Genomic DNA, 26,122 nt, shown 5'->3' with positions numbered 1-26,122 from the left:
CAAAATGATCATGAGAACAGTGAGCAAAGATCCCAGAACCACACGGGGGGACCTGGTGAATGACCTGCAGAGAGCTGGGACCAAAGTAACAAAGGTCACCATCAGTAACACACTACAAGGGCAGGGAATCAAATCCCGCAGTGCCAGACGTGTTCCGCTGCTGAAGCCAGTGCATGTCCAGGCCCGTCTGAAGTTTGCCAGAGAGCACATGGATGATACAGCAGAGGATTGGGAGAATGTCATGTGGTCAGATGAAACCAAAGTAGAACTTTTTGGTATAAACTCAACTCGTCGTGTTTGGAGGACGAAGAATACTGAGTTGCATCCCAAGAACACCATACCTACTGTGAAGCATGGGGGTGGAAACATCATGCTATGGGGCTGTTTTTCTGCCAAGGGGACAGGACGACTGATCCGTGTTAAGGACAGAATGAATGGGGCCATGTATCGTGAGATTTTGAGCCAAAACCTCCTTCCATCAGTGAGAACTTTGAAGATGAAACGAGGCTGGGTCTTCCAACATGACAATGATCCAAAACACACCGCCCGGGCAACAAAGGAGTGGCTCCGTAAGAAGCATTTGAAAGTCCTGGAGTGGCCTAGCCAGTCTCCAGACCTCAACCCCATAGAAAATCTGTGGCGGGAGTTGAAAGTCCGTGTTGCTCGGCGACAGCCCCAAAACATCACTGCTCTCGAGAAGATCTGCATGGAGGAATGGGCCAAAATACCAGCTACTGTGTGTGCAAACCTGGTAAAGACCTATAGTAAACGTTTGACCTCTGTTATTGCCAACAAAGGTTATGTTACAAAGTATTGAGTTGTATTTTTGTTATTGACCAAATACTTATTTTCCACCCTGATTTACGAATAAATTCTTTACAAATCCTACCATGTGGATTCATGGATTTTTTTTTTCACATTCTGTCTCTCACAGTTGAAGTGTACCTCTGGTGCAAATTACTGACCTCTGTCATCATTTTAGGTGGGGGAACTTGCACAATCGGTGGCTGACTAAATACTTTTTTGCCCCACTGTATGTTGTTTAAATGTGCTGTTGGTTACAAATAAAACAAACCTGACAAATTCAGACGTTTTTTATAGTGCATAGTTGATGTATAATTTTTTTCATTTCACAAAAACAAAGTTATGATACAATTCAGTGTGAAAAGAGTCTCAAAATGTGATCTGTGAATATCAGGCGATTTATGCATTTAATGGCTTTTAAGTGAGTGAAAAGATTGTGAACAGTATCTTTAGAGATTTATCCAGACAGGAAAGCATAGCTAAAATGATTTGATTTATGAACTTGTGTATAGAACTGTGATTATTGAGTCAGATTTTTATATACAAATTTCTAAATAGTTTTGCTTCTGTTCAGATTGCCTGTATTTGTGTATGGATTGGAGCATGCATTTGTTACTAAATTTGCAAATTTATTAGTTAGTTTAGTTTACACTTATCGATCACATCATATGTGCTTTTAAACCTTTCAGAATAATTCCATTCCATCACAGTGGGGCATTCTCAAAATGTAACACGAGACTGCTTGTGTTGGGTCTGTCTAGCACAGGCCCACCGCTGGAACGAGACAATTTAAAAACACAGCAAAAGCATTGAACACCAAGTAGGCAAAGTTCTTCGTGTTACTAATGCATGAGGGAGACCTGCCTGGAGCCAAGTGTCGTTCCACCACTTGACCTCCGTCAGACTCTCAGCCAGGTTCCCCATAGCACCTTTTATTGTAGTTACATGAATATGCATAGGTTCATTCAAAAGGCACTTAGCCTAACAGATATAGCCACGTTTATCCTACCATAAAACAATAAGACAAGGTACGACTTCTTCCCATGCTCCCAGGATGTAGGTGTGCACACAAAGTTTGCAGACTATTAAGGATCAAACCTCTACCAATCTAAGACTAATTATAAAACTCTAAGCATATATAAGTAGATATTTCTAAGCATAAATGACAATCAACAATACAAAACCTAACAGCTTGTCTATTATGAGTGTTTTTCTTTGTGTGCAAGAAAAGCTATAAAAGCTAGAATGATGAACAGGATCTGGAGATTATTTTCAGTAACTTTTCTTATTTTTAAAACTTTTTACTCACTGAAACAAGAAATGAAGAAACACAATGTTTGTTAAATAATTGAAAGCTGACTTTGCCATTCCCACAAGATAGAAATGAAAGAAATACACATGAAGAAGATGTAGGTGACAAATAACACAATTGTTTTGATTCAAAACTTTATCAATCACAGAAATGTATGATTAATGCAAATGAATTTTGCACAGTAAATAGGCTCAGTAGCAAATAAAATGTAGTCTCTCCTCACAGTCATGAGCGTCCCAAACAGCCTTGTTCCCTCCTGTCACCTGTAAGGCTCCACACTTAATCTTAGCATGTGGACATGATGGTTTTCCTTCTTCACCCCAGGCCTCATAGTCCATCTCCTGCCCATCCACCCACAGCCAGTCCCCAGCCAGAAAGCGCAATCCAGTCCAGATGTGATCAGTGGTGTTATGTTTGCTCAACTCTTTCTGGATCAGCAGCATCTCAATCTCAGACGCCACACTGGCCAGGTCATCATGGTGCTCCCTGCAGTACTCCAGAGCTTCCTCCCAAGTCTTTTTCTCCTTCACCACAATGGCACCGTAACAGAAGAAGGTTTTTCGATGCTGTAGATTTTCATCATTCCACATTTTATTCCACACACAGCCACCATCTTCATTCCCGTTAAAGTCATTAGGTTCACCTGGTTTCCAGAAACACGTGGATGCCACTCCACCTCCTGACCACAGCCATTGCATTCTGTTTGAGCTATTTCTCACGAGTCCTATCCAGATATAGTGATTGACATTGCTGGAGAGCTGCTGAAGTTTGTTGGCATCCTTGTCGTTACTGACAGGGGCCAGGTCTGTGTAGTGCTGCCGACAGTAAGTCTGAGCTTCAAGCCAATTCATTTTGTCATTAACGTGAATGTACTTTGTAAAAGTTCCAAACAATCCCATCAGGAATAGGATGCAGGTGAAGATCTGATCCATTGTTGAATTTCTCTAAAGGGTTCAGCAGAGAAATGAGGATCCAAAGAGGTTTTGTAAGATATTTGCTGGAGATGTGAGCTTTGCATGTCAAAGCATATTTACATGTCAGGGCGGCCCTTTTATCCATGCTGTAGTACAACACAAGTTGAATGAAACGGTCACTTCAGATGTGGAGGTTGAAAATTTGTGATTATTGATCATCTGAATTTCATTGAGCAAAAAATTTGAAAGAACCTGAATAAAAGTATAAAATTAATCTGTTTCATCAACTGACTCAATAGGAATGTATCTTTTATTTTAACCTTCAGCTACACACACACATGTCACAAGGAGGACATATTGGTAATATAGCTGTTTTAGGTTTTTTTTCAGTTTACCCAAAGTTAACAATACTTGGAAACCATTCATATGCTTAAAGAAATCCAAGGTTAATAGGAGAAGCTAGACAAACATCTTTTTTGCATAAGACAAACTGACGTGTTGTTGGTTCCCATTACACAAACAAATCACAGTTTTCGGGAACAAGGCAAAGTATTTTTCCATATTGTCATGTCAACCTTCTGGGAAACAAATGAACAGGTCAAGAGAATAAATTAAAAGAGGACTGAAAATGGTCCTTATATTTTTTGAGAGGGATTTAATTAGCTGGGTTTTTCTTGTATTTTCCTATTTTTCTCCTTTCTCTATTCTTTCTTGTATTCTGCATATTTCAGATCTGCCTTTCTATACATAATATAAATAACCCACAGCAGACCCCATGACAACTTCATGCTTTTCAGCATTTTTCAACAGTATTATTTCATCCTGAGGCTACGTCCACAGGTACTTTTGAAAACGCAGACTTTTCAATGCGTTTGGGCCTTTCGTCCACACATTTTTGATCACTCAAATCTTTTGAATTGAATGTCCACCCCTGCTAGGGTGGATATTTTGTTTCGAAGACTCAGTTTTTGCGCTTACGTGTGGACGAGGAAAACAGAGATTTAGTCACGAACGTGAAAGGTGTGCGTCGTTTTTGATGTCACACTGCGCCACAATATTGTTCACAAGAAATTTCTCCAAAAAAACAAAAAACAAACTGTTGCTGTTAATCTTACTATCTGCAGTTTTTACACGCTTACATATACAGTCAGTATCAGTTGCTGTTTACACTCTGGCTGCAGCTTTGCAGCTCACAGCCACACGTACCAACAACAGCAATAACCAGGATTCAGTGCAGACTTGTTATGCCGGCGAGGCGTGATTGCAGGGCCCTATTTCAGGAAGCCGGTTTAGAAAACTCAGAGTGAAAAACGATACTCAGGGTTGAGTAACCCCGAACTGTCCAACTCTGAACTGTGCTGTCCCCTCTTCTCTTCACCCTGTACACCTCTGACTTCTGCTACAACTCTGAATTATGCCATATTCAGAAGTTTGCAGATGACACGGCCATCATGGGGTGTATCTGGGATGATCAGGAAGAGGAGTACAGAAGTCTGGTGAGGAACTTTGTCGCATGGAGTCACACAAACCACCTGCAACTCAACACCTCAAAGACTAAGGAACTGGTTGTGGACTTCGGGAGGTCCAGAGAAGGTCCACTGCCAGTTCAGATAGAGGGGGAGGAGGTGGAGGTGGTCAACAAGTACAAGTACCTCGGGCTGTGGGTGGACAATAAACTGGACTGGTCATGCAACACAGAGCACCTGTATAAAAAAGCCCAAAGCCGACTGTACTTCCTCAGGAGGCTGAGGTCTTTTAACATCTGCAGGAAGCTCCTGAGGATGTTTTACCACTCGGTGGTTTCTGGAGTACTTTTCTATGCTGTGGTGTGCTGGGGGAGCAGCACAGCAAAGAGGGACTCATCCAGGCTGGAGAAACTGATCAGGAGGGCTAGCTCTGTGGTCGGCATGAAGCTGGACACTCTGGTGACAGTGGCAGAGAAAAGGACATTAAAGAAACTGATGGACATTATGGACAATGCTGGGCATCCTCTGCACACGGCCATAAACAACCAGAAGAGTCTGTTCGGTGACAGGTTGCTTCTCCCCAAGACAAGAACTAACAGACTTAAAAACTCCTTTGTCCCACACGCCATCAAACTGTTTAACTCCTCTCTGGAGGGGAGAGGGAGGAGAAACAGGAGGACAAAGGAGGGGGGAACAACTAAGCTGTAGTGCCTCTTCACCTCACTGTACAATACCTTGTGCAATACTTTTTGTAAATAGTCAACAGTGCAATAGACTCAATACTTGAAATGTGCAATTCACTTGTATTTTTATTTTTTATTCCTATTTATTCTATTTATCCCCTTTGTATATTTTATTTATATTTGTCTCTGTATTTATATATGTGTGTGTGTGTGTGTGTGTGTGTATATATATATATATATAACAGTTCTGTAACTGTAACTTTGGTCGTTGCTGTGCTTTTTTTGGAAGTCGAATTTCCCAGAGGAACCCACCCGAGGGATTAATAAAGTTCTATCTTATCTTATCTTATCTTAACTCGGAATATTCGGTTTCAGAAAGGCTGATAACAATTAGTTCAGTCAACGCGGAGTTGCTTTAACCCCAAGTTAAGCGCGCGCACGAGGATACATAAAGCCCTGATTAGTAAAGCACAGATTAAGCGAGTCACCATGGAGACGGAGGGAAAGAAGGCGCGGTCAATGTATTTTACAGCGCTTGAGGCCGAAATTCTGATGGCAGCATATGCCGATAACATGCAAATTCCGCGGAAAAAAAGTAACGCAGCCTCAGCTGCAAAAGAAAGGGAGCATGCATGGCAAAACATAGCCGACAGAGTCAATGCGTGAGTGTTAATTTAAACATTGATCTAGGGATTTCCACCCATTTAACACGTTATTTTATTATATTTTATTTTATACATTTTATTTCGTGATGTGATGTGAGCGCAGGTGCAACCCAACAGGCCCCAAACGTTCCTGGCAGCAAGTAAAAATGAAATATAAAAATATAGTCCAAACAGGTAAGGTGTAATTGTATTATGAGCCATAGTGCTTGGTCTGTTTGTCCTATGTAAATCAATTGCAGTTAGAGGCTACATTAATTTCCCCTCTGTAAGCACTTATTGAAATTATCTGAGCACATTACAAGTACATATTTGCTTACTCTGTATGCTCAAATGTGACCCGTTATAGCCAACAGAAAAAAAGCGGAGGCCCGAAAAACAGGTGGGGGTCCTCCACCACCACCACTCACAGAGGCTGAGCAGTTGGCTTCCACATTTGTGATAATGTTGGCAGCATCACATATGATCTTCACAGTGCAGAGAACACAAATTAGCATCCATTACTATAATGAAATAATTTGTTAGTTTGAAATGCTACAGGGAACTATGTACCTGTACATTAATGCTGTGGAAAGACTTCCTGTTCACATAGTCTCCTTCATTTACTGAAGGAGCAATGATTGGAATGTGAGTGCCATCTATACAGCCAATCACGCCTGGGAACCGTGAGAATAAATGTAAAATTTAAGTAGTAGTTCAAATATCACCACATCATGAATTAAGTTTTGTTCATCCTGCTACCTGCAATTTTGTGGCATCCCTCTTTGATAAATCTTGTGGGTCTATGACCGGGGAACACCACAGACGAGGAGACGTTTAAGTGCAACTGTAACATTCCTGACTGCCCGACAGATGGTAGCCTTGGAAACGTGCTCAGCGTCACCAATATTATACAGAAAGCTCCCGTTTGCAAAAAACCGAAGTGCAATACAAATAATATGTACAGAACTGAGAGGATGTCCGCGATGTGTCACATGAGCAATATTAGGCCTGAGGATGTTATTCAAATAAATTATAGATTGTGCTGAAAAACGGTAACATTCACACAGAAAATCATCAGGAAATGATAAAATGTCCGAACGCGCTCTAATCACTCTCTCCCGGCGGAGAGCTCTGCGGAGAATTTGGGCTTCAACATCTACTGGCTCTTCAAGGAAGGGGCACGCCATGTCTGACACTTCCTACTGTCAGGTTTCCGGAGAAAGTCAGGGTTAGTTGAAGTAAACCTGCTAGGGGGCAGGTTAGCTTCACGGAGTGTGTCGTCATAGTAACTCACTCAGAATGAATCTAAACTCGCTTTGTGAAACCAAAAACCCAGAGTTTTCGTTAACTCAGGGTATACTTACTCAGAGTTTGCACTAAACCGGCTTCCTGAAATAGGGCCCAGGTGCATCCATCTCCCATGCCACAGCATCGTAGACCACGCCCCACCATAATATAACTTTTTTTCATTCTTGCATGGCTTGTGGTGTCACTGCTGTGTAGTTTTTTTCTATGGACCATATTTTAGAAATGATTGTCAAAAAAAATATTCTCTGTTTGTATCCCCCAGCTCGCTTTTCATTCAGTTACTTCCCAAGACGCATCCTCCAACTTTTGTAAGTCAAAGTGATCAGATTTTATTATGTCATGATATATCATATCATGCACATTTGTAAACCTTCTGAGACTAACCCCCCTCCTAAAGCTTCTTCAATATGTGCGCCTTCACTCTGATGGATTAAGCTCAATATCGTGTGAAATGTTTTTTACTCAGTGGCGATTTACTTGAGTTCAGTTCAGTTTTATTTATACAGCGCCAAGTCACAACAATAGTTGTCTCAAGTTGGTTTACAGTGCAAAATAAAGACTCTAACAATCAGAGGACACTTAGCGACAGTAGGGAGGAAAAACTCTCTTTTAACAGGGCTGTTACATTAATGAATATACTCAGGGGATAAACCACTGTGAAAAATACAAACTTAACTGTGCAATATTCTTTAACTATGCAATGTTTCCAAGGACTATTTCACTGTGCGACAACCACATTTTTCACTGTTCACGCTTACATACAGCCTTGTGTATATACTACAGGTGGGCCATGTATATGGATACACTGTAATAACATGGGAATGGTTTGTGATATTAAAGTCCTGTTTGTGGCACATTAGTTTATGTGAGGGGGCAAACTCCTCAAGATGGGTGGTGACCATGGTGGCCAATTAGAAGTCGGCCATCTTGGATACAACTTTTGTTTTTTCAATAGAGATTGACAGACCACGTGACTTTCACGCATTGCATTGTGGGTACATGTGGCAACAACATCAAGACACTGCATCAAACACTAGCATTTCCAGCACCGGTAATCATTAATTCTGCGGTTTTAATCCCTACTTTCATTTTATTTGCCCCAAAAACAGTTATGTACAAAACAACGGAGAACACGGCAGGTCCGTACAAAGACAGACTTGACGAAAAGGCAAAAAAAACAAAAGTACGAGGAAAAAAATCAAAGGAGTGAAAGGGTCAGACCCATACGAGCATACAGAGTGGAGTAAGGACGATAGCGTGCTGCCCAACTTTCATCACGCACATATTTATTATTATATGATCCTGAGTGAAGTGTGAGTCCCTACACTCACAAAATGTTTAATAACTTCAGATCCCTGCAACAAGCCCAGGTCCAGTTTACTTGATTTGGACTATTCCATTTCACCGCTGTTGTTACATTTTTTTTCTTCATCTCCTGTACAGGCCAACGCAATCTATTTGTTGTTTCAGGTTGTAGTATTACACAACATTTTCAGATCTAATAGAAAAAAAGAGTGTTTTGTAATTAATTCAATGTATCTGTATTTATAAATGGCATTATGTGAATGTGTGTGAATGTGTGTGTGAATGGGTGGATGACTGGATATGTAAAGTGCTTTGGGGTCCTTAGGGACTAGTAAAGCGCTATATAAATACAGGCCATTTACCATTTTTACCATTATTGTTTCACTCTATTATAGAATCTTACAAGAAAGAGGCAAAATTGTATTCCATCATGCTTTGTTAGCAGCTTTGGTGAAAAACAAATCAACAATGAAAAAAAAAACATATTCAAAAACAGTTATTCATCACTTGTTTCAATACAACACTTGGGAACATATATGCGTGACTTTTCGCTTTTCGTGGCTGTTTTGATATCGCTCTCTCTCTCTTAACCAATCGCTGTGGTAGCAGCTTTAAACTTGGTATGACCCAGGTTGATAGAGGGCGCCCAGTCTGGATCGCATTCCAGCATTTTGTAGGCTGGTTTTTCTATAAAACACATCAAAAAATTGGCAAACATTAGCCCGCAAAGCCACAGTGAACAAAGCAGCATAGCGCGACGAATTCAATTCAAATCAATATAAGACTTATTTGTAACCTACATCAGCAATTATGTTACGATAAATTACGTAATAACTACAACAGAAAACTTACCTTTGTGGAAATGTTTGGAGCAGACTAACATGTGAGCAGTGTTGGGGAGTAACGGAATACATGTACCGCCGTTACGTATTTAAAATACAAAATATGAGTAACTGTATTCCGTTACAGTTACCGTTTAAAAAGGTGGTATTCAGAATACAGTTGCTTTGTTGAAATAAATGGATTACACTGCGGTACTTTCCTGTTTCATTTCGTCGCGGGTCAGGACTGTTTGGGTTTTGTTTGACAGCTGTTGTTCCAGGCGGCAGCGTTACGGTTGCCATGGTTACAGGGCGACGCTCTCTCTCTCTCTGCGACTGTGTGTTTCCTGGGTGAGAGAGCGCCTTTTCGTTGTTGTTGTGCTAAGCTAACAGGCAGAATGCTACAAGCATAGCTCTAAAGAATGTAGCATCATGGGCAGTGTAGTCCGTGTTGCAGGGAGAATGGACTGCCATACACGTTATGGGTCTGTGAGCGCGAGGAGGGAGAAAAAGGGGAGTGGAAAGGTATGAGTTGTCATCAAGGAAAAACGGGAGCTGGAAGCATGTAAATATAATAATAACCACTGCAGCCAAGAAGAGTGCCTGACGAGCCCAGTTGTAAGTAAGCTATTAAGACTCGACTGTACACCGTGTTCGTGTTTTCCTCCGAAAACAATAAGTTCCGTTGGAGCAGCCTTTCAACGCCTCTCTCTGTTTCTCGCAAGAAAAGTTGACCCACACAACAAAGTAAAGCTATTTTTCGGCCACGAGCCGACAGGGACCCCGCCGTATTAGTCAGAGGTCCCTTTACTACAGTTCGGAGTCGCGGACCTTCAGTAATAGTAATAAATCACACAGCAATAGTACATTCACGTTGTTGTAAAAAGCATGATAATATATTAAGTAATCCAAAGTATTCAGAATACGTTACTGTCATTGAGTAACGTAACGGAATACGTTACAGAATACATTTTGGGGCATGTATTCTGTATTCTGTAATGGAATACATTTTAAAAGTAACCTTCCCAACACTGCATGTGAGCTGGAGTGTTCTGAAACGTTATATTTGGTCTTCGAATTGCTGCAATCCAGGCCATCCGTCGGTTCTTTGTTACTTCAGAAACGTGGCTTAAACAATTTCTCTTCCACGACGTAATCCGATAACAACTGATCTCTTTACCCGTCTGCTTCCCGTGGCTGTCATGCGACCGGCTATTGCAGTTAATAATACAACAGCTTCTTGCAATTTTTTGTGTTTCTTTTTATTGCTGTGTGACTGTTTTCATGTGAAAGCCTGCAGTGCTCTAGTACCGCTTGCCACCCATTCCCAGAATCCTTTGCGGTTATGCCCCTGAATGACGTCACATTTTCAATCTCTATAGGAAGAGGGCCATGTGACACGTCAAACTTATTGGTAATGTCACAAGAAAAACAATGGTGTGCTTGCTTTCAACATAACTTTATTCTTTCATGAGTTATTTACAAGTTTCTCTTTGTTCACAGCCATTGGCATGTCGAAGAGGTTAACACGTGAGGAGCGGATCGAAATCGTGTTGATATCTGGTGAATGCAGTAACCGGGTCATTGCAGCAGATTTCAATGCAAGACACCCTACGAGATAGGGCAGGGTATTGTCACTGATTTCTAGAATCGATTCGATTCCAATTCACAAGGTTCTGAATCGATTCGATCCACGATTGGATTGGATTCAATTTAATTCGATTTGAATCTGGGAAATTTTGCCTCCGACAGTCAGAAATATTAAAATTCAGATCAGTAAATTTACATCTTTTTGTATCTATAAAAAGGAAGCTGAACCTTGCAAGACTTTATCAAAGGTGTAAGCGTCACACCAGATGCCTTTGTGTCAAAGTAGCTGAAGATAAAACACAGAAAAACATGAAGGTGATTTTCCTTTTATTAGAGACACGGCTAAGCGTTTTGCATAATTTTTAAAAATGTTACATTTGTTCAGTAGCGTATTGAATGGCAGAAATTAGGTTTTCTTTTCAGAAGTAAAAGGAAAAAAAACAGCGGCCGACAGCGCTGTAAACAACAGTAGACTTGTGCGTAATTGTGATGTGCGGATCGATCCTGAAATATCGATTCCTCCAATACCAATCATTTATGTTCTAGAATCGATTCTCACATTAAAATATCGATATTTTAGTACTTTAGAGCAAATTTGTAGTTTGTAGTGGGTGGCTGTAGCTCAGGTGGTAGAGCAGGTCATCTACTGATCGGAAGGTTGGTGGTTCGATTCCCGACTTCCCCTAGTCTGCATGCCAAATATCCTTGGGCAAGATACTAACCCGAAATTGCTCTCCGATGCATTCATCGGAGTGTGAATGTCAGTTGTGCTTGTGCGAATGGGTGTGAATGGGTGAATGCACAAGTTGTGTAAAGCGCTTTGAGTGCTCAGAAGAGTGGAAAAGCGCTATATAAGAACTAGTCCATTTACCATTTTATCATTAACAGGAACACAGTGGAAAGAAAGTATAACATATTGTAATGACCTGGCTGGGGTTGTTAGCCAGATGCATTCTGGGTATTGTGTTGTCTGTGTTTTCCATCGTTCTGCTAGTTCCTATGTGTTTGATTCGCGTGTCAGCCAACCATGCCAATTCAACCCACTCCACAGAACACACATCAACTTCACTGTGGCTTACATTAACATAACACTGACACAACATGCGAATCAAACACATAGGAACTAGCAGAATGATAGAAAACACAGACAACACAATACCCAGAATGCATCTGGCTAACAACCCCAGCCAGGTCATTACAATATATATTCGGATTGTCTACATTCAAAGGAACTACTTCCTCTTCCGCCTTTCATAGTCATGTGCGAAATATGTGCCTTGGCGTGCGCACTCACAACAATGGCTGAGCGTAATTGTGTGAACGTATTTTATCTCCACAAAAAGCTGAGACGTGGTTTGCGATACATGTGGCAAAGAAGTGCTCCAAGAGTGAGGTGTTGTGGGCATACTAGGGAGACATTCAAAAGGGCTGTTGGGGGGGGGGGGGATACATTTTACAGGGTTTATTTATCGGATAAAATAGGTTAAATGTCCCCGTTATTATTGGCCGGCCCGGAAACAGCGGGGGTGTCCAAATTCAGAGGCTGCTTCCACCTGAGGACCCGGAAAGCCGGGTAGTACGTCACGAGCTCCCTCAGTGGAGTGAAACTCTGCCGTCGGCTCCTTGCTATCTAAAATATAACCGGGCGCTGGCGTAAACTCTTCTGTTTAATCTTTTTCTGTTTGACGTTTATTCAGCTGTGTGAAAACCCCGGAGGAACCCTCCCGAGGGATTAATACAGTTAAATTGAATTTAATCTAATCTAATAACTTTAATCTCAGCCAAACCGATTTACTCACGGACAAATAAAACACTGAAAAAGCCAAACAATAACATTTTTAAGTTATCAAAGTGACTTATATATCATGTTTAACCCGAGTGGTGAAAGACCGCGGGGGTTTGAAAACGATGTGTCGGTCGGCTCAGATATTTGAAGTTTACACAGCTACATTCTCACCTGAAAATATGTTAAAAAAAATTTTGCGACCCAGAAAGAGAAATAAGAGTAATATTAAAACTAAGTCGCTGCCGCCATTGTTGGAAACTGGAATTGGCTGGGCCGCGCTATGAATTCTGCGATATGGTTTTTTAATTTTGTTGTCCGGGTGGAAAATCTGGAAAAATTCGGGAGAATGGTGGCTCCGGGAGATTTTCGGGAGGGGCACTGAAATTCGGGATTCTCCCAGAAAAATCAGCAGGGTTGGCATGTATGGTTGTGGCAACATCACTAACCTTGTCAAACACCTCAGAGTAAATCATATCACAGAATATGAGGCGCGTATGTTGAGATGAACTGAAGAGGAGGAGAGGGACAGGTGCTGCTAGGGCGAGACAGACGTTTGTCATGGAGTCCTTTAGTGCTGCAGGCAGGCAAGGTGTTCAAATAGACTTCAGGTTTTTTATTTCTATATGATGAACTCTGCATTATTAAGTGATAAGAACAAGTAATCTGATGTCCTGTAATCATTATGACGCTATAATTTGAGATACAATAAATAAAATACGTTTTTGTACAAAGTATCGTATTGGATCAGTATCGTCGATGCCACCCTGAATATTACTTGGTATCGGATCGGAAAGGAAATCAGTGGTATCGCACATCACTTGTGCGTAACAAGCAAGCGAATAATGCAGAAAACAGATTTTTAGACGGGAAACTGTTCTTGAAGTACACTGAGAAAGAGAGAGTGAGCTGTGCATGAAGTGTGATTTTATTGTGGTGGAAGCAAAACAGCAAAAGTCAGAGGGAATTCATGACGATGTTTACGTGAAGCATAGTTTGGATCTTTCAGCCCCGACCGTGTCCGTGCTTTTGGGTGAGATAGGCGACATCTCACTGATTCTGATCCGCGGGTCCACGCTGTGTGTTTACTCCTTTGAGCAGAATCCGTGTACCTGCTCTCATTTACTGTTTTAGCTGTTTGGTCGTTGTCAAAATTTTCTGAGGTTTCACCTGAGATTCTGGTTTTTAAGGCAAAACAAATTTATATTAAAAAATCGATTCAGGATTTTAATGAATCAATATCACGTTATCCAAGCCAGAATCGATTGTAATCGATAAATCAATTATCAAAACCCACCCCTACTACAAGACCACCCATCTCCCATGCTACAGTCAGCAAACTGCTTGCTAAGTTTCGTGAAACTGGTTCAGTGTTGGATTTGCCAAAATGTGGACGCAATAAAACTGTTACTAATGAAGAAACATCAGTGGCTGTCCTAGCTTCATTCAGCAAGAGCCCACAGCGTAGCACTCGCCGCATGTCACTGGAGAGTGGCATTAGTCGAACATCCCTTCGGCAGATATTAGCTACTCACAAATGGCACCCTTACAAACTCCAACTACTGTAGCATCTTTTAAAGGCATTAGAAAGCTGCTGATATTCTACCTAATCTTATGATCATTGCACTAGCCGTAGCTCAGCCGCAACAAGAAGTGGTCATTCCTATATTCAAAGATCACCTCTTCCGAAAGAAGCGAAACCTACTAACAAGGTTATTCACATGGTGTGGAACAACTGAAGATGATGGAGACCAACTACCAGATACTAAAAATATTTCCAAAACACTTTTACAAGAGTTTGAGCTAATATATTTCAAATACTGGGGGAAAAAAATTACCATCTGCTGTTAGTGGCAATTCTTTTGAGGCTGATGAAAAGGAGTGTGCGAGCACTTATTCATGCTGTGCTCTCACATGCTGCAGAAAAGTCCCACTACAAACCACCTGTTCCACACCACAACTTACTCTTTGACAACATGTTGTCTGACGTCAGGATCAAAGACCTGCATATAGATGAAAAATAAATTAAATAGGATTGATGAGGCCATTTACCAAGAGCTCCATAGCAAAACATTTTGTAAATAAAAACATTTACTAATGTTACTGAATGACCGGGACCCAGTACCGGGAAACAGATCCATATAATTAAAAGCACTTGATCGAGTCTATGCAGAATCCAGCCCTGAGTGCGGCTGAAAAGGTTAAAAAAACAGGTCTTCTGTGGAAATCTGTATCGAGAACTTGGTGAAGCATGTCATTCAAAATGCTGACTCGTCCTGCTCTTCTGAAAAAGCCGATGCCATCTGGCCTAGAATTTAAAAAATTCAAATCCCTGCTGAAAATGGTAAATTCTCACTAATATGGTGTACAAGTCTCTCATTGAGAAATGGAAAGACCCAGATGTCATACTGACATTAGACCACAGATACGTTTAATAGCTCATTATTAAGGTCTTCAAAGAGTATGCCATCACTATATTGGAAAGTCAAACTTTCATCAGAAGCTTCTTTTCCTCTGTGGGTCAAGCTTAGGGGTCACACACAGACAAAACAAATGAATCCATCAGGATTGCCTGTAAATATTTATTTCAAATTATTTGGACCATGTAAGTGTATTAGTTGACATCAAAGTGAGCCTTTAAATTGCCTAACAACAAACAATTCAAACAAGGCAATTTATTTCACATCCAGTGAATCATTTTAAAAACCCCAAGACCGGTTTGAGGCAGATGGCCACCCCTCACTGAGCCTGGTTCTGCCAGAGGTTTCTCTCTCACTCATTCACACACCGGTCATGGCAAGCTACATTGTAGCCACAGCTGCCCGGGGCGCACTGACAGAGGCGTGGCTGCTGGACACTGGCGCCACCGGGCCCTCTGACCACCACCAGTAGGCAACGGGTGAAGTGTCTTGCCCAAGGACACAACGGCCGAGACTGTCTGAGCCGGGGCTCGAACTGGATTACAAGACAAACTGCCAACTCTTGAGCCATGTTCACCCCGATAATAAGAAAAGTCTACAGCTTGTTGAATATTTTATTTATTTTTGTGTAAACATCAAATGTATGTCATGTCTATCATATCTATCAGTCACACAGATGGATAGATCACAGGGGGCTGTGGGTGATGAATTAATTATAAACATTTTTGCTTCTCTATTGAGGCATGCAAATAATCAACTGTAAATGAGTTTATAAATATATTAGACAAAAATACTCTTACACAGTAAATGTGTTTGGGACATCTTTAAACAGGTATTCTGTATTTAAACATTTACATATATCATATATTGATCAATGGTCATGACAATTTGCATTTTAATGACAAGGAAACTGACCTCACAGCCCATTTTTCTTCAGTGGTGTTAGTTCCAGTCATTATGCAAACCCGCTGTTTATAGAGTTGAGGAAACCTTTTCTGTCACTTGGATGAGTGACGAAACGTTTCTCCCACTGAAAACGCTACGTCCAGATGAACAGAATCAACTTTTCGGGATTAGTAAGAAAAAGTAAATCAATTTAGTAATTACAACCAGGTGACTTTTGTAATCTAAGATATTTGTTGCTTAAAGATTGGAGATTGGAATGTTGCTGGAAATGTTATTAATAATATGTAGCTGTGTAAGTTACATTAAGTATAGCAGAGATGAATTTGATATTAAGCTGATGATGCTTAGATTCATTGACTGAATTCCACCTCCATACTATCTAGTAAAAAGACAGCATAAAGAGTGTACTGTCAGTGTAGAGGATGGAACAGGACAACTCATGAAACATCTGCTTACATTTTGTTACCTTCAGTTGTGTAACTCCACAAACAGCAGTAAACCTCGGAGCAGCAGCAGCCAAGATCAGGTGATCAAAAATCAATCAATCAATCAATCAAATCAATTGAAATTGTGACACTAAACTGATTTTGGATTTTGGAAAAGAAATGATGAAACAGTATTTATAATATGATGGAAAGGTGACTTTGTCATGCTCACACGATCGAAATGAAACTAGATTAGACATCAAGAGGGAAAATACAATTAAATAAAATATATAAAACACAGATTTGTGCTAACCGTAGGTAAATAAAGGCTAATTCAAATGAAGTTGGCAAAGTAAACTACTTCAGTAGCAAACAAAATGTAGTCTGTCCTCACAGTCACGAGCCTTCCAAGCACCCTTATTGGCTCCTGTCACCTGTAGGGCTCCACACTTCATATTGGGTTGTGGACACATTGGTTTTCCCCCTTGACCCCAGGCCTCGTAGTCCATCTCCTGCCCATCCACCCAGAGCCAGTCCCCAGGCAGGAAACGCAAGCCAATCCAGACGATTTCAGTGGTGTTAAGTGTGTTCAGCTCTTTCTGGATCAGCAGCTTCTCGGTCTCAGATGCCACACTGGCCAGGTCCTTGTAGCGCTCTCTGCAGTACTCCAAGGCTTCCTCCCAAGTCTTTTCCTCCATCACCACTTCTGCACTGTAGCAGAAGAAGGTTGTTTGATACAATAGGGTTGCATCGTACCACTTGCTTTCCTGCATACAGCCACGATCTTCATTACCCTGACAGTTGTCAGGTTGATTTTCCGCCCAGAAATTCCTGGACACCACTTCACCTCCTGACCATCTCCAGTTCTCATTACCTGGCAAATTTCTCACCAGTCCTATCCAGATATGGTGAGTGACATTTCTGGAGAGCTGCTTTAGTTTGTTGACATCCTTCTCAGTACTTACAGGGGCCAGGTCTGTGTAGTTCTGCCGACAGTAACTCTGAGCTTCAAGCCAATCCATTTTCTGGTCAACATAAATGTACTTGGTAAGCGTTCCAGACAAATTCAGCAAGAGCAGGATGAAGGTGAAGAGTTTATCCATTGTTGTCGTCTTTAGAAGAATCTTTCATAGCAATGAGGAGCCAAAGACGTTTGTAAGATATATGCTGGAGATGTGAGCATGTCATAAAGTATTTGCATAACAGGACATCCCTTTTATTCTAAGAACCTATTTGCTTTCAGCAGTAGCGACACAGACTTCTGACTTATACTTGTTCAAGCAGCTCATGTATTTATTAGTCATTGTAAAATGAAACTGGACTAAGGTGGATTTTTAAAGTACAAAACAATTTAAATGAAACTTTCATCTCATAAATTAAATTAAAGTTTTTGAATCTGGTTAAATCTTTTATTTTAACTTCAACTAATTAAACTACTTCTAGAGGTACACATATTTTCTCCTCCCATTTACGTATAATTATCTCAAAAGTGTACAAAGTTGTAAATATAAAACATTCATAATAGCATGAAAGTTCTACTTACTTTACTACTACATATTATAGCATCTTGTCAAATCCATGAAAGTGAAAGCTTGTTTAAATATAAGCAATTTAATTCGAGTTCAAATTAGTTACTGTTAAATGTATTCAGCTATAGTTAAAGAAAGAGATTCTAGGTCAGGTTATTTACTTTATTTCATATTAACTGAGCCTAACCATAAAAATGAGTGACTCAGTTTATTTCATGATCATTGTACTTAAACACACTAATGAGAACCACAAGGAGATTACTTTGGGAAATAGTTTTCTTTCAGGGATCCCCAAAAACACTGAAAATATACTGTGGACAGCCAAGCCACAAACCACACCCAACCACAACACATACACAAGATGAAAAAAACCACAAGGTTATCGGGACAAGTTAAACAAATTTTTATTTTCCATAAGGCAAAAATGAAATGTTGCTTGGTTCACATCAGACAAGAAAATCATAATATTCAGGAAGAAGGCAAAGTCATTTTTCATACCACTGCGTCAGCCCCCTTGGAAAACAAATGAAGAGGTCAAGAAAGCAAATTCAAAGAGGAATGAATAAATATGTAATACAAATGGTTTATTTGTTTGTTTTTCTGAACTGCTTTTTGTTCTGCTTTCAACATTTTTGCTTTAATTCTGTATATTGCATCTTTGTCTTTTTATATGTAGAAGTGGCCAGTGGTCTCATTACACTGTAAACGTCAAATGTTTTCACCCATTAAATACTTTTTGAGGATAGTGAAGATTACATCGCAGAGTTTGTATCTAGGGGTCCAAATGATTGGACTCTGAATGGTACTCATGGCCATTGATTATTGTCATTGATCAATGATCATTGGTCACTGATGAATGGTCTTTAATCGGTGGTCTTGAAAATTTGCATATTAATGATCAAGAAGCTTGCCTCACACCCCATTGTTCAGCAGTGGTGCTGGTTTCAGTGATTATGCAAATGCATTGTTTATAAGGTTGGGGAAACCTGCATTTAGCTGAGACTGAAGAAGTCACTTGGATGAGTGATGAAATGGTTCTCCCACTGAAAACATTATGTCCAGTAGTGATGGGAATTCCGGCTCTTTTTAGAGAACTGTACGGTGGCCCTGAGAGGTCAAACAGACTGCAACTTCAGACAACACCTGCAAAAAGAAAAACGCTGGAAAACACACAAAACACAACAGAAATAGGAAAAAACACAATGGAAATTTTTCTGGGGAGACAACCCGACGGACCAGTTGCACGAACCAAAACATGCTAACAAGTGCGCTGGGACTGGGAGACACTTCAAAAAAGTGGAGGAGAGGTAAATGTGTTGTAATTATAGGATTCCAATAATACTACAGATATCTGGAATATAAATACATGTTTTAGTTCATGCAAGTGGTGTGTATTTGTGAGCATTTAAACACTGCAGAGAGTACAATTAACAGTATTTTGTCTAAGTCCCCCATTGTAGAAATTCATTTCACCGAAACAATAACGTGGTGCACAGTGTGACATTAAAAAAGCGCACACCTTTGACGCTGCGTTTTCTCCGTTTTCCTCGTCCACACGTAAATGCAAAAACTGAGTTTTCGAAAATATCCACCCTGGCAGGCGTTTTTAAAAATCTCAGTTTTCAGTGACCGAAAACGCCGTTTACGTGTGGACAAAGGTGCAAACGCATAGAAAAATCTCAGTTTTTAAAAATACCCGGGTACGTGTGGACGTAGCCTTAGAGCCTGAGTACCTGGCCTTCTTTCAGGTACTAGGTGGCGCGCAGGAGAGTATTCAACACGAGAGGACTTCAATGCTCACCTGGGCAATGACCGTATGACCTAGAGGGATGTGACTGCCAGGAACGACCTGCCCAATCTGAACCCAAATGGTGGTGACAGGTTAATCAGATTTTGAAGTTGCTTTAGGCACTTTGTGATCAACAAACAAATTATATTTTGTTTCAGAAGGCAAAGTAGTTTTTCATAGTAACTAATTAAAACCATTAACCTAAATACTGAGAACAGACTTTACATCGTTTTCAGACCCCTGTGGTCTTTCGCTACTCAGGTTAAACATGATATACAAGTCACTTAGATAACTTAAAAATATAATTGTTTGGCTTTTTTCAGCGTTTTATTTCTTTCTAAGTAAATCGCTTTGGCTGAGATTAAAGTTATAGTTTTCACATCTGAATAAACGTCAAACAGAAAACTGGTTAAACAGAAGTGTGAGGTTGTCGAGAATTTACTCCAGTGTCGTGTTATTTATTAGCGAGAAAGGAGCAGATGACTTAGTCTATTAAACTCCACCGAGACAGCTGGTAATGCAAATCTGAAGGCTAGACCGTCCCATTTCACAGCCTCGCACTTCCGGCCTTCTCGGTCTTCGAAGGAGCCGGCCCACGCAGACCACGAAGGCCGGGTCTCCCGAAGTGTGCGGCCTATGAATTGGGACATAGCTTTTGTGTGTGTGAGTAAGAGAGATAGTGAGAATGTAAAATATTATCTGTTAATGATATAGTTGACATGATGTTGCATACTCTATGCTATTAATTTTAAAACTGAAGTGCTGCTAATTGAACAGTATGTGCTGTAATGCATTAATACAATGTACCAGAATAGAACAGAATGGAATAATACAGTGAACAGGAGCAATGAGAAGTATGCAATGTAATGATGAGCACTCCTAAAGATCTGCAGAAAGGTTCACAGAATCATTTTCCCACTGAATCGACAGGGTAACTCAAAGCCATCAGGTACCATTCTGAGCAGTAGAGGGCAGCGCAGACTGTCTATTGACATCATGTATAGATGCTGCGCAATGGAAGTATTATCTTTCCTATGTATTGAGATAAAAATAATGGAGTCAAACTAACTTACAACAACCTAGAAATTTGTATAGAATGTTCTTCCCACAAACAAAGCTTCAGGTATTTCATTGGTGACTTTTATGTTGCAACAAGTCTTTAGTAGACTATAGCATAATGGTAAATGGCCTGTATTTGTATAGCACTTTACTTAGACCCTAAGGACCCCAAAGCGCTTTACACTACATTCAGTCATCCACCCATTGACACACCGGTCATGGCAAGCTACATTGTAGCCAGGGACCCAATACCACTGACGAATGTTCTGTAAATATTTATTTCAAATTATTTGGACCATGTAAGTGTATTAGTTGACATCAAAGTGAGCCTTTAAATTGCCTAACAACAAACAATTCAAACAAGGCAATTTATTTCACATCCAGTGAATCATTTTAAAAACCCCAAGACCGATTTGAGGCAGATGGCCACCCCTCACTGAGCCTGGTTCTGCCAGAGGTTTCTCTCTCACTCATTCACACACCGGTCATGGCAAGCTACATTGTAGCCACAGCTGCCCGGGGCGCACTGACAGAGGCGTGGCTGCTGGACACTGGCGCCACCGGGCCCTCTGACCACCACCAGTAGGCAACGGGTGAAGTGTCTTGCCCAAGGACACAACGGCCGAGACTGTCTGAGCCGGGGCTCGAACTGGATTACAAGACAAACTGCCAACTCTTGAGCCATGTTCACCCCGATAATAAGAAAAGTCTACAGCTTGTTGAATATTTTATTTATTTTTGTGTAAACATCAAATGTATGTCATGTCTATCATATCTATCAGTCACACAGATGGATAGATCACAGGGGGCTGTGGGTGATGAATTAATTATAAACATTTTTGCTTCTAAATATATTAGACAAAAATACTCTTACACAGTAAATGTGTTTGGGACATCTTTAAACAGGTATTCTGTATTTAAACATTTACATATATCATATATTGATCAATGGTCATGACAATTTGCATTTTAATGACAAGGAAACTGACCTCACAGCCCATTTTTCTTCAGTGGTGTTAGTTCCAGTCATTATGCAAACCCGCTGTTTATAGAGTTGAGGAAACCTTTTCTGTCACTTGGATGAGTGACGAAACGTTTCTCCCACTGAAAACGCTACGTCCAGATGAACAGAATCAACTTTTCGGGATTAGTAAGAAAAAGTAAATCAATTTAGTAATTACAACCAGGTGACTTGTAATCTAAGATATTTGTTGCTTAAAGATTGGAGATTGGAATGTTGCTGGAAATGTTATTAATAATATGTAGCTGTGTAAGTTACATTAAGTATAGCAGAGATGAATTTGATATTAAGCTGATGATGCTTAGATTCATTGACTGAATTCCACCTCCATACTATCTAGTAAAAAGACAGCATAAAGAGTGTACTGTCAGTGTAGAGGATGGAACAGGACAACTCATGAAACATCTGCTTACATTTTGTTACCTTCAGTTGTGTAACTCCACAAACAGCAGTAAACCTCGGAGCAGCAGCAGCCAAGATCAGGTGATCAAAAATCAATCAATCAATCAATCAAATCAATTGAAATTGTGACACTAAACTGATTTTGGATTTTGGAAAAGAAATGATGAAACAGTATTTATAATATGATGGAAAGGTGACTTTGTCATGCTCACACAATCGAAATGAAACTAGATTAGACATCAAGAGGGAAAATACAATTAAATAAAATATATAAAACACAGATTTGTGCTAACCGTAGGTAAATAAAGGCTAATTCAAATGAAGTTGGCAAAGTAAACTACTTTAGTAGCAAACAAAATGTAGTCTGTCCTCACAGTCACGAGCCTTCCAAGCACCCTTATTGGCTCCTGTCACCTGTAGGGCTCCACACTTCATATTGGGTTGTGGACACATTGGTTTTCCCCCATCACCCCAGGCCTTGTAGTCCATCTCCTGCCCATCCACCCAGAGCCAGTCCCCAGGCAGGAAACGCAAGCCAATCCAGACGATTTCAGTGGTGTTAAGTGTGTTCAGCTCTTTCTGGATCAGCAGCTTCTCGGTCTCAGATGCCACACTGGCCAGGTCCTTGTAGCGCTCTCTGCAGTACTCCAAGGCTTCCTCCCAAGTCTTTTCCTCCATCACCACTTCTGCACTGTAGCAGAAGAAGGTTGTTTGATACAATAGGGTTGCATCGTACCACTTGCTTTCCCGCATACAGCCATGATCTTCATTACCCTGACAGTTGTTAGGTTGATTTTCCGCCCAGAAATTCCTGGACACCACTTCACCTCCTGACCATGTCCAGTTCTTATTACCTGGCAAATTTCTCACCAGTCCTATCCAGATATGGTGAGGGACATTTCCGGAGAGCTGCTTTAGTTTGTTGACATCCTTCTCAGTACTTACAGGGGCCAGGTCTGTGTAGTTCTGCCGACAGTAACTCTGAGCTTCAAGCCAATCCATTTTCTGGTCAACATAAATGTACTTGGTAAGCGTTCCAGACAAATTCAGCAAGAGCAGGATGAAGGTGAAGAGTTGATCCATTGTTGTCTTCTTTAGAAGAATCTTTCATAGCAATGAGGAGCCAAAGACGTTTGTAAGATATATGCTGGATTTGTCAACTTTGCCATTCAAAAATATTTGCATATCAGGATGGCCCTTTTATTCTGAGAACTCGTTTGTTCTCAGCAGCAGAGACACACACCTACTGCTCACATGTACTTCTTCAAGTAGCTGATTTATCAATTTATTAATCACCATAAACTAAACAGTGCAATAAAAGTTGGACGAAATCTTCAGCTCAAATGTCCTATGATGGCTCCTGAGTCGTTGAGCCAGTGCTTTGAGTTTATTCTCTTATGTTTTCAGTCCAGAGTTTTTGTATTAATATCCAGTGGTTCTTTTAAATTATGTTTTGGATAATTTTTTGATTTCTTTGTTATTATTTAGTCATTGAGCTTCAGTTACTGTCTGTTTTATATTTGTATTCTGCTTTGGGTTTTTAGTTTTTTTCTCTTCCTGCTTTCCTCAGCCTCCTTCTGTGTTTGCTGTATCCAGTTAAGTTTCCCTCTGAGTAGTTGTTATGTTTTGTCACTTCTTGTGTTATTTTGCATCATCTCATGTATTTTGTGTTCAGTTTGGCTTCTTCTTGCAGTGTTCTTTCGTCCTAAATACCCCATATAAACATTTAAACACTCAGTTTCCTTCTGTTCCTTGCCCTGCTCTCTCACACTGTATGCTCCTTGTTTTTTCTTTAATCCCTCAGTTTTGCATCTCTGGCTGTGTCTTAGCTTTGCTTGTATTTTTACATGAGCTTCAGCAATAAAGCTGTCATTTGAGTTCACCACTTGTCTTCAGAGTACTGCATAGCGAGTCCTAAATCTGCCTCCTGTAGCATATTTTGTTTCATTTGGAGCTTCAAAAAAAAAAAAATCGGTTAGTGATAGAAAGATATAAGGCAGTTGAATGTGAGGCAGCTAACTGTTAAGGTTGAAGAAAAAGATTGTAGGTCAATTTATTTAGTTTATTTAACATTAATTGGGCCTAATCACAAATATGAGGTTCACAGGGGGTTATTTATTTGTTTTCTTGATGGATGCCAGATTTAAAACACTTTGAACCTTTACATAAGCTGAAAGAAAGACCAAGGTTGTTTGAACAAGGTAAAGAAATTTTTAATTTGCAAAAGGCAAAACTGAAGTGGTGCTGGCTTCGCACAAACAAATTAGTTTTCAGGAAGAAGTCGAAGTCATTTCTCATATTATCACGTCATCCTACTTGAAAAATAAATGAAAAGGTTTAGAAGAGAAATTGTACGATGACTGAAAAAAAAATCTTAAATTGTATGAGAGGGATAAGAATGTGTTTTACTTTGTTTTGTTGGGTTTTTTTGTCTTTTTATTCCTAATTCTTTCTTTAATTCTCCTACTGCTACTCTGCCTGTTAATACCTTGAATTAGCATATAGCACGACAGGCTGCTGGAGCGTCCCAGCACAGACAGACTATCTTTCAATATTTTTCACTGTATGCTGTGACTTTGTAGCTGTTCCCATTGTAACAGCTGCTCACCGTACTGCTTCTCCCTGATCCCAGCACACTATTACATAAATAGGAGAAGCAGAATTATAACATTCACATCAGCCAGCCTCTCCTGGTACTTTCCACTGTACCCTCAAGCCCTCCTCTCTCTGCAGCTTACCCATGATCATACCACACCTTACTGCCACATGGCATTTGTTCATTTTTGTATTTTGGCATGGCTTGTACTGCCCTTATTGTGTAGTTTTGTGTAAACCTCATATCATAAAAAACTTCATAGTTCTTCCTCCAGACATTTCCAAGACTCCTTGTTTGCATCTGAAGTCCTTTGCATTGGAAGTTGAATCTTTGTCAGTAGAGTGATCTTTGCAGCTTGTAAACATCAAATATTCTTAGATGCATTTCATGCAGGATTTCTTAATGATATTTGAAACTCTTTAAACACAATTTGCATTATTTTGACATCCTTGAAGGAACTTAATTGCAGTTGTAGTTAAAAGCATCAAAACTGTTATTCAAGTAAAGTAGTTTTGATGCTTTTAAAGTCCAGTGCAGCACATTAGTTTGTTATTTCATGACTGAGCAGCACATGGCTTTTAGTTTTTGTTTCTGGTGCCCTTTATTTCACAGAGTTGCATATAGTTGTGTTTGTGGTTGATGTTTTGCACTTGTGAAATTATTACAGATTTATTTACATTAAGGTAAAGTCTAAGTTAAATGTGTAAGGTCTTCAGCTAAGGTTGTGATGAGGTTGAACCTAATCCCACAAGATATAAAAAGAATTTTAAAAAAAAATACACGAGCTGACAAAAATCCAAAGTTTATCATGACAAGGTAAACACCATTTTTAATTGGTGTAGCTGGGTACAAATCAAACAAAACAAACAAAGTGCAGAGGTCAAGAGAAGAAATTGAAGGGTATGAAATATGAAAATATGAAAAATATGTCTTTATATGGTGTGTGAGAGGGATACAATTGATATTTTTTACAATTTTTTCTCAATTGCAGTTTTATTTTCCCTTCACCATTCTTACTTTCATTCTTCACAAGTCTGTTTTCTTCATCTTATCTTCTGCTTATTTGGGTAGAATTACATTGCAAATCTAGAAACGTGTTCAATACATTTTCAGATAGTATTTGTGTCCGTTCGTATTCATGCTTGCCTCAAACCTCAAACTATAAATCCAAAAATATAAATTGTCCATGATAGCTAAGAGATGTTGTAACAGTGGGCTCGTCACATTTACAAAGCAAGTCTGAAGCATAGACACTGAACTGCTACCTGACACAGTCTGTTATGTTCTCCACTCTGTGACTAGTAAAATCCAGACACAGCATCCCCATCCCCCTCTTCCTTGTTTC

General features: G+C 40.1%; 3 protein-coding genes across 3 annotated transcripts; all 3 read right to left on the bottom strand.

The window, feature by feature from the left end:
- Positions 1-2,045: 2,045 nt before the first annotated feature.
- On the bottom strand, positions 2,046-3,060 carry LOC146680909 (secretory phospholipase A2 receptor-like). The gene has a single exon (XM_085449675.1). The coding sequence runs from the start codon at positions 3,046-3,048 to the stop codon at positions 2,308-2,310; it is 741 nt and encodes a 246-aa protein (XP_085305801.1). The 5' UTR covers positions 3,049-3,060; the 3' UTR covers positions 2,046-2,307.
- Positions 3,061-15,520: 12,460 nt separating this feature from the next.
- On the bottom strand, positions 15,521-17,501 carry LOC146680908 (macrophage mannose receptor 1-like). The gene has a single exon (XM_085448620.1). The coding sequence runs from the start codon at positions 17,482-17,484 to the stop codon at positions 16,744-16,746; it is 741 nt and encodes a 246-aa protein (XP_085304746.1). The 5' UTR covers positions 17,485-17,501; the 3' UTR covers positions 15,521-16,743.
- Positions 17,502-21,335: 3,834 nt separating this feature from the next.
- On the bottom strand, positions 21,336-23,281 carry LOC146680907 (macrophage mannose receptor 1-like). The gene has a single exon (XM_085448833.1). It carries the CDS (start codon positions 23,262-23,264, stop codon positions 22,524-22,526), a length of 741 nt encoding a protein of 246 aa, XP_085304959.1. The 5' UTR covers positions 23,265-23,281; the 3' UTR covers positions 21,336-22,523.
- Between the last annotated feature and the right edge of the window lie 2,841 nt (positions 23,282-26,122).

This window comes from Copadichromis virginalis, linkage group LG23 (assembly GCF_057382275.1).
Source record: "Copadichromis virginalis isolate Kocher_CV1m ecotype Utaka linkage group LG23, C_Virginalis_male_GT1.1, whole genome shotgun sequence".
In the NCBI taxonomy this organism is placed as follows: Eukaryota; Metazoa; Chordata; class Actinopteri; order Cichliformes; family Cichlidae; genus Copadichromis; species Copadichromis virginalis.
This window is presented reverse-complemented; position numbering and strand designations above follow the sequence as displayed.

Excerpts from the sequence above, each read along its gene's own strand:
- LOC146680909 (XM_085449675.1), bottom strand. The coding sequence starts at position 3,048 with ATGGATCAGATCTTCACCTGCATCCTATTCCTGATGGGATTGTTTGGA.
- LOC146680908 (XM_085448620.1), bottom strand. The coding sequence starts at position 17,484 with ATGGATAAACTCTTCACCTTCATCCTGCTCTTGCTGAATTTGTCTGGA.
- LOC146680907 (XM_085448833.1), bottom strand. The coding sequence starts at position 23,264 with ATGGATCAACTCTTCACCTTCATCCTGCTCTTGCTGAATTTGTCTGGA.